The sequence below is a fragment of the Octopus bimaculoides genome, chromosome 6 (assembly GCF_046866305.1).
Source record: "Octopus bimaculoides isolate indiv1 chromosome 6, ASM4686630v1, whole genome shotgun sequence".
Classification (NCBI taxonomy): Eukaryota; Metazoa; Mollusca; class Cephalopoda; order Octopoda; family Octopodidae; genus Octopus; species Octopus bimaculoides.
In genome coordinates this window covers 10,130,375-10,140,013 of record NC_142933.1, presented here as the reverse complement: position 1 = coordinate 10,140,013, position 9,639 = coordinate 10,130,375, and the positions used below count along the sequence as shown (strand labels likewise).

General features: G+C 34.0%; 1 protein-coding gene across 2 annotated transcripts in view; it reads left to right on the top strand.

The window, feature by feature from the left end:
* Positions 1 to 9,551, top strand: part of LOC128248057 (uncharacterized) — a 35,993-nt gene extending 26,442 nt beyond the window's left edge. For both annotated transcript variants that reach the window (XM_052968448.2, XM_052968447.2), the window contains exon 5: positions 9,369 to 9,551. In XM_052968448.2, coding sequence (XP_052824408.1) covers positions 9,369 to 9,387 — 19 coding nt within the window. In that variant the 3' untranslated portion in view covers positions 9,388 to 9,551. The remainder of the gene's footprint in view (positions 1 to 9,368) is intronic.
* The last annotated feature ends 88 nt before the right edge of the window (positions 9,552 to 9,639 follow it).

Sequence of the window (9,639 nt, the reverse complement as noted above, 5' to 3'; positions counted from 1 at the left end):
TATTTTGTGAACAATTAAATTACCTAATTGTTAACTAATTGACACTGGAGTAGAGGTAATAAGCTTCAGTCTACTCAATAAGAGATTAATAAAAGAAAACGTCACGTTACTATTCGCAACGTAAGGATGGTACGTGGTCGAAGAAAATCAACAACATCAAGGCAGGATAAACTAATTTTGACTTTACACTGCAGTCTCGCTCACATCAGAACTAATTGTCTTAGCTTTCACATGAAAGCATTGATATTTTGTATGTGTTTGATATCGTCAGGCAAAACATGTACGCAAAACATGTAGCAAAATGTAACACGTTCTCCTATCTGTTAAGAGTAATACTGTAAGGTGGCGAGCTGGCAGAAACGTTAGCACGCCGGGCGAAATGCTTAGCGTTACGTTCTGAGTTCAAATTCCGCCGAGGTCGACTTTGCCTTTCATCTTTTCGGGGTCGATAAATTAAGTACCAGTTACGCACTGGGGTCGATATAATCGGCTTAATCCCTTTGTCTGTCCTTGTTTGTCCCATTTATGTTTAGCCCCTTGTGGGCAATAAAGAAATAAGAAACGTTAGCACGCCGGGCGAAATGGTTAGCGGTATTTCGTCTGTCTTTACGTTCTGAGTTCAAATTCCGCCGAGGTCGACTTTGCCTGTCATCCTTTCGGGGTCTATAAATTGAGTACCAGCTGCGTACTGGGGTCGATCTAATCGGCTGGCCCCTCCCCCAAAAAATTTCGGGCCTTGTACCTAGAGTTAAAGAGAGTAATCCTGTCAATGAATATTTTGTTCTAATTTCTATTTTCTCTACCATTCACTTCGAAATCGGTCATTTTCCTCGATAAGAAAGGTATATATACATATCAAGTTGGCTTTTATGTGCAAATAATGATCATTCCAATATTCTTAGCGCCATATTTTTTTTTTTTTTTTGATAAAGTAAAATTTTGTTTATTAAATAATCAAGCTTATTGCACCATGCCACATTTGAATAAATCAATGTCGGATATATCATCGAACTATAAAGAGGTTTTATTTCTCTATTATTTACGTAGGGTCTAATCTTGAACGCATTATACATGAGATTGGACAATCTTATATTCATTTCTTCTATATGATATTTTTTCAATTTAGATCTTCGCTTATCCTTATACCCAAAAACGTATCATAATCTATCTCTTTAAGGGCAGAATTATTCATCATCTATTCATTAACAATGTCTGGAACCTCTTGTTATGTGCAAGTGTGAATCTATATATATAAAAATGAGAATGTGTGTCTGTCTGTCTGTCTGTCTGTCTGTCTGTTTGTCTGTCTGTGTGTGTGAATCCCTAAAACTCGAGAACTACGCAACCAATTTCATTCAAATTTTACACATGCCCTACTTAGGGTTCCAGTTGTGTTTTAGTCAAAAAATTTTTTAACTTCTTGCAGAGTTCGAGCACACGGCAACATAATATCTCTTCCACTATTAAAGTATTACGTGTCAAAAGTGAAACAAAAATTCTCATGTCAAATACTTTCACTTTAAAAATGAAACTATTCCACTAACTGAAACAATCACATTTCGATACTGTAATGACAGATACTTTCACAGAGAGAGAGAAAGAGAGAAAGAGAGAGACAGAAAGAGAGAGACAGAAAGAGAGAGACAGAAAGAGAGAGACAGAAAGAGAGAGACAGAAAGAGAGAGACAGAAAGAGAGAGACAGAAAGAGAGAGACAGAAAGAGAGAGACAGAAAGAGAGAGACAGAAAGAGAGAGAGAGAGAGATGTATATGTATACATATACATGTATATGTACACCATTTCGATACTGTAATGACAGATACTTTCAGAGAGAGAGAGAAAGAGAGAGAAAGAGAAAGAGAGAGAGAGAGAAAGAGAGAGAGAGAGAAAGATAGAGAGTGAAAAAGAGAACGAGAGAGAGAGATGTATATGTATACATATAGATGTATATGTACACCATTTCGATACTGTAATGACAGATACTTTCAGAGAGAGAGAAAGAGAGAAAGAGAGAGAGAGAGAAAGAGAGAGATAGAGAGAGAGAGAGATGTATATGTATACATACAGATGTATATGTACACGTATATGTATAGATATAGAGAGAAAGAGAGAGAGAGAGAAAGAGAGAGAGAGAGAAAGAGAGAGAGAGAGAAAGAGAGAGAGAGAGAAAGAGAGAGAGAGAGAAAGAGAGAGAGAGAGATGTATATGTATACATATAGATGTATATGTACACGTATATGTATAGATATATATATATATATATATATATATATATAGATCTATATGCATACATGTATATGTATACATATGTGTAGATGTATATATATATACATGTACATGTAATATGTACACATATATACATATATACATGCATACAGATATCTTTACATATATACACCCATCACACACACATACACATGCACACAAACACACACATTAGTCATTTGTTTTCTTATCCAAAACTACGTCAAAAGTACTGAATGAAATTTGGAAATTATATTCTTTGCATAACGGCCATAACTCCCATGAAAATTCATATATTTTTGATGTTGATGAAATTTTAACCCGAACATAACAGGTGAGCATTATTTGTAATTCAACGGTACAACAGTGTAAGACTACACTTTCAGATATACTTACATTGTGATTTCTGCAATGTGGTGCATAAATTGTCAAGTAAATGAGACGCATCTTTGCCTCCACTGATTCACTTGCAAAGTGTTGAGTAAAATTATTTGGTTGCATACCTCCGGCCATTTTGTTCTGTTGTTAATTCTGTAGATGACCTCAAACACAAAGTCTTTCCCAACTTTAAACAAAACTACCAAAATCACAATTGGCTATGTGAAAGAGCAATATTAGCTCCAAAAAACGTAGCTGTTACAAAAATTAAACAACACCTGATGCATTCTCTTCCCGGCAATCTTCAAACTTACAAGTCTGTTGATACAGTTCCAGATACAAATGAAGTGGTGAACTATCCTCCTGAATTTCTCAATTTGTTGGAGCCTCCAGGACTACCTCCCCACATATTATCACTTAAAGTTGGAACGCCTGTTATGCTGCTCCGCAATCTGGAACCACCAAGACTTTGCAATGGAACACGACTCGTGATAAAGAAAATGATGTCACACGTTATCGAGGCTACCATTCTTTCTGGATGTGCAAAAGGGGATGACGTCTTTATTCCAAGAATTCCTCTTACTCCATCAGGAGCAGACATTCCTTTTACATTCAGAAGACTACAATTCCCCCTTCGTGTGACTTTTGCCATGTCCATAAACAAATCTCAGGGTCAAACACTGTCTGTAGCTGGTCTTCTCTTGGAAGAGCCCTGCTTCTCACATGGACAACTGTATGTTGGCTGCTCAAGAGTGGGCAGCATAAAAAACCTATTTGTATATGCTTGTTTACAACGAGGTGTTATAATCACAACAGCAAGAAAGTATGTACATGATCACCTTCTTTTACGAAACTTCATTGACTTTCATATATTTATATTGATATACATATATATACGTGTGTTTGGGTGCGTGTGTGTATATACATCTCTATATATAAAGATGATGCGTAGTCTAGACGGCGTTTTTAGATTTCATTATTCTCTTTAACCCGTGCAACGCCGGGTATTTCTGCTAGTATTATATAAATTGTATTTCAAATAAAGCAATACATTATTCATGTTTTCCCCAGATTTAATGTATGAATGTCAGTGCCAAGGAAAGAAATTCATTCAAAATAATTATTATGGTCGTCGCTTTCCTTTAACGTTGTATAAAATTTAACCAGGTTTTCACCAACTCCTGCACTACTCTTGGCCATTGTGTTTCTTTGGCAATACTCTGCCACTTATACTATGACCTGGGTAGCGATTTTCTTCATTACTTCAGGGAGTGACGACCCTGCCTGACATGAGTCCCAGGCTTAGCTGACTCCGGCTGACATTACCCGGTATGGGCCCTTATCCAGGGTTACGGAAAGGAGACAGCTTTCAAAGAAATCCGGAGTGGAGCCCCATAGGTGGTTTCGTTTTCGACTCGACACTCTTCCTTTGGACTACGTCAGCAAGGTCGAGAGAGGAATCCTGACGACTGGGCTACCCAGGATTTTCTTACATCTAGCCCAGGCCTGCGCAAAACTTATTTTATGTGCAACTCCATCGCCTCCCAAGACGAAAGGATGTCAACAGTATACATACCACCATTTATTTCTCTCTTCCTTTTCCCCTACCTCCCATTTATATTCTGATCACCGTGTGTGTGTGTGTGTGTGTGTGTGTGTGTGTGTGTGTGTGTGTGTGTGTGTGTGTGTAGATCGCTAGCCACTACACATTCTTTCCTTTCTCTTCTTGTTCCTTTGTGTATTCCTTTCTGTGGAAGAGCGTAGGCTCGAAACGTTAAAGACTTTTTCACTTCCTGAGCGTTAAACTAATACCTCTGTTTGTTGTCTACACCACCTGTCTTCATTTGTTTGTTTGTGAAATCTCCCTATATGTATATATATATATATATATATATATATATATATATATATATATATATATATATATATATATACAAAGATAAATTACGGAGATGTACTTACATTGCAATAGCAAGTCACCTGGTCTGAGATCTTATGCTGCAACAAAAACAATTGCATTTTAAATCATTTAAAAACACACAAAAACCGTTACATTCACTTCAACATTTAAATTTAATTTGCCAAAATATTTTCGTCGCTTTGAGACCGCGACCTGTTCACTGACAAAATTCCGATCTGGCTTATAAACACCTTACACGCTGCAAATATAAATTAAATATAGACATCTTCATTGACAATCCAAAAATTTATTTATATTACAATATTACATTAAATACTGTGATTATAAAATATATAACATAACATATTATATAACATAAATAATCATAAAAACCATAAAAGACCAACAAATTGTTTCGAGTTACATTTTTTCTGATATACATAATCACAGTTGCATTATATATATAGTCATTCCAGGATTTTGCGATTTAGAAAAAAACGAAATTCCTCAGTTTGTTACTTTATATATACAAGTATGTATATACATACACATATATATATACTTTATTAAAAAGCAGCAAAAATATCAAAAAATATCACAAGTAATGTTACTCAGTTTCACGTTCCCGTCCGTCGGACAGTTTTATTCTTTTATTCTTTTATTCTTTTATTTGTTTCAGGACGATGACTGCGACCATTCTGCAAGGACCGCAGGTAGTCGAGCAAATCGACCCCAGGACTTATTCTTTGTATGCTTAGTACTTATTCTATCGGATTCTTTTGCCCAACTGCTAAGTTACGGGGACGTAAATATACCAGCATCGGTTGTTGAGCGTTGGTGGGGGGACAAACACGGACACACGAAAACACACACACACACACATACACACAAAGCATGTATATATATATATATATATATATATATATATATATATACGTGTGTATGTATGTATGTATGTATGCATGTATAGATAGATAGATAGATAGATAGATAGATAAATGCATATATACATATATACATATTTACAAAATTATACACACACACACACACATACACACACACACACATACACACACACACACACACACATATATATATATATATATATATATATAATATTAGGGATAAAATCCAAAATTACAGGTAAAAACTCAATTAAAATCAATTTATCAAAAATTAAAATTAAATTAAGTTTCACAGTATAAAATATATAAATATATAGTATTAGGGAATAGAACCAAGGTTTATGAACTCATCGATGAAAATCCACTGTCGCATACAGAAAAAAATTATAATTAAAAGTACAATAAATAACTATAATATAATGCAAATAAATATCATAAGATCAAGATGATAAAATGACTACACGTGTTTCATAAACAATTTTCAAATAGAAAGAAATTTAAATAGCTTAAGATCGATTAAAACTATCAAAAATCAATTCTATTCAAAAATATAGCTAATCTTCAGGTCAAAATACAACAATAATAATAAATGAATGTATATATCAACCAACAATAAATAACAAATGAATCTATATAAAATACTTATTATATAAAGGTAGAAAAATGTTATTAATATATCAAAATAATAACCATTCCATAATCACTCCTACATCCATTATAAAATAATCTAATAAGTATATTATATATAAAAACCAACTATACAAATTTTTTCGTTTAAAATATAATTTGAACGAAGTTTAAGGTTAAAATAATAAAGATATTATTAGAACATATTTAAATGATGCAATATTTAAGCTAGGCTATCTATGATTAAAAACATTTATTTATAAGACGTCTAGTGAAAATATTCCGTATAGTATAGGAAATTAATATAGAAAGACTAGGTATTTATCGCATAAAACAGTATTAATCGAAAATATTTCAGCCTTAATAAAATCGAGGTCTTATATTAGGTTAAAATGGTACTCTAATATATATATATATATATATATATATATATATATGATAGATACAGGTATAGATATGTATGTATGTATGTATGTATGTATGTATGTGTGAGTCTATATGCCTATGTGTGTAATTATGTATTTCTATTTGTCTATATGTTGAAGAGAAAACAAAGCTAAATAAGTATATTTTGCTTTGTCAGTGAGATTAAACTGCTCGATAATTCTCTCCAGCTGGAAATCGAATTTAGTGCAGTTATAAATTTATTGTTTAATGGCTGTAAATTTGTAAAACTTTATATTCTTTTGTTATAAAAATTACAACTTTATATCTAACGACACTAGCCAGTTTTATTTGATAATATCTGTTTTCTCTATATGAGGCGGCGAGCTTGAAGAATCGTTAGCATGCTTGGCGAAATGCTGAGAGGAACTTCGTCCCTCAAAATCCGCCGAGATCACCTTAGCCTTTTCGGGGTTTATAAAATACACTAGCAGAAATACCCGGCGTTGCCCGGGTTAAAGAGAATAATGAAATCTAAAAACGCCGTCTAGACTACGCAACCCTCAACTGTTAGTAGCTACGATACCATATTTCTATATTAATAACTCTCCAATCCATGCCAGCATGGAACATAGATATTAAGTGGAATGCAGAAGAAAGTTTTCAACTCATATGTATATAAAGTAAATACACGTAATTCAGAAACACGTTTTGTGTATTTTATTTCGGAACCAAACAAACAGGTACAGATTATTAATAATGAAAGGTCAATTTTGGTGATTCATTTGACAGAGGTAGTAGAGAGACAATGCGATGATAAATCTGAGGTTGGATCTTGAAAGTTTGGATGAATGCTGCCTCAGTTAAATCTCTTGTGGTTCCAAAGGTCATCTGTAGTACAGCGTCGTATTGTCTAATTTTGTTTTGCAAATGTTAGGAATCTTGGTCAGTTGATGATAACAGTTTCTTCAATAGCTCTGGAGGTTGGGGATTGTGGAATTGTTGGGAATGTTTTTAACTTTGGTGTTATATGTATTGCTTGAATTTCTTTGACATATGAAATATATTTATTTTCACTGGGTTTGTAAAAGAGAGTTGTGTAGTTCTCGAGTTTTAGGGATTCACACAGACACACAGACACACAGACAGACAGACACACAGACAGACAGACACATAGACAGACAGACACACAGACAGACAGACACACAGACAGACAGACACACAGACACACAGACACACAGACAGACAGACACAGATTCTCATCTTTATATATATAGATATATATATACACAGACACACACGCACCCAAACACACGTATATATATGTATATCAATATAAATATATGAAAGTCAATGAAGTTTCGTAAAAGAAGGTGATCATGTACATACTTTCTTGCTGTTGTGATTATAACACCTCGTTGTAAACAGTGTTTCTTGTTTTCCCTTGTGGAGCATATGCAAATAGGTTTTTTTTTGCTGCCCACTCTTGAGCAGCCAACATACAGTTGTCCATGTGAGAAGCGGGGCTCTTCCAAGAGAAGACCAGCTACAGACAGTGCTCATCTGTTATGTTCGGGTTAAAATTTCATCAACATCAAAAATATATGAATTTTCACGGGAGTCATGGCCGTTATGCATAGAATATAATTTCCAAATTGGAGACAAAATTTACAATCGATAAATGTCTTAGAACAACCAGTCTCTCATCTGGGAAGGCCTTGAAATCAATGTTACCAACTAGGGACTATGTGTGTCGCAGTGATAATAAAAAGACTCAAAGGAGGTTTGCAACGAAATAATTTTACTCAACACTGCAAGTGAATCAGTGGAGGCAAAGATGCGTCTCATTTACTTGACAATTTATTCACCACATTGCAGAAATCACAATGTAAGTATATCTGAAAGGGTAGTCTTACACTGTTGTACCGTTGAATTACAAATAATGCTCATCTGTATGTTCGGGTTAAAATTTCATCAACATCAAAAATATATGAATTTTCATGGGAGTTATGGCCATTATGCATAGAAAGTAATTTCCAAATTTCATACAGATCCATTCAGTACTTTTGACGTAGTTTTGGATAAGAAAACAAATGACTAATGTGTGTGTTTGTGTGCATGTATATGTGTGTGATGGGTGTATATATGTATAGATATCTGTATGCATGTATATATATGTATATATGTGTACATATTACATGTAAATCTATATATACATATACATCTACACATATGTATACATATACATGTATGCATATAGATCTATATCTCTCTCTCTCTCTCTATATATATATATATATATATCTATACATATACGTGTACATATACATCTATATATATATACATATACATCTCTTTCTCTCTCTCTCTCTCTCTCTCTCTCTCTCTCTCTCTCTCTCTCTCTCTCTCTCTCTCTCTCTCTCTCCCTCTCTCTCTCTCTCTCTTTCTCTCTCTCTGAAAGTATCTGTCATTACAGTATCGAAACGTGATTGTTTCAGTTAGTGGAATAGTTTCATTTTTAAAGTGAAAGTATTTGACATGAGTGTTTTTGTTTTCACTTTTGACACGTAATACTTAAATAGTGGAGGAGATATTATGTTGCCGTGGGATCGAACTCTGCAAGAAGTTAAAAATTGTTTTGACTAAAACACAACTGGAACCCTAAGTAAGGCATCTGTAAAATTTGAATGAAATTGGTTGCGTAGTTCTCGAGTTTTAGGGATTCACACACACACACACACACAGACAGACAAACAGACAGACACACATTCTCATTTTTATATATATAGATGTACACGTTGATCAGCAGGGTCGATGTAACAGACTTAGCCTCTTTCTCAAAACTGCTGACCTCGTGACTAAATTTGGAAACCCATGCATGTTTTCGCTATTTATGAATAATTGTTTTGCATATTCTTTTACTTTTATAGAAAGAGACGCTGGCCGTAATAAACCCGAAATCGAATTCCAAACCAAAACTAAAAGCAGTTTGCAATAAACTGATGAAGGAGATAATGTGCATATCAGAATAAGATTTAATAATTCTCTCGTATAATCCTCACTGAAACACGTGTAAGAAATAAGGTAATAAAATAAAATCAGAGCCAAATTTGCGGACCCTTTTTGTCTTGTTTTTTTTCTACGTATATACTATGATCCTTGCGATTGTTACAAACCATAAGAAGGGAAGTTTGACTAAAA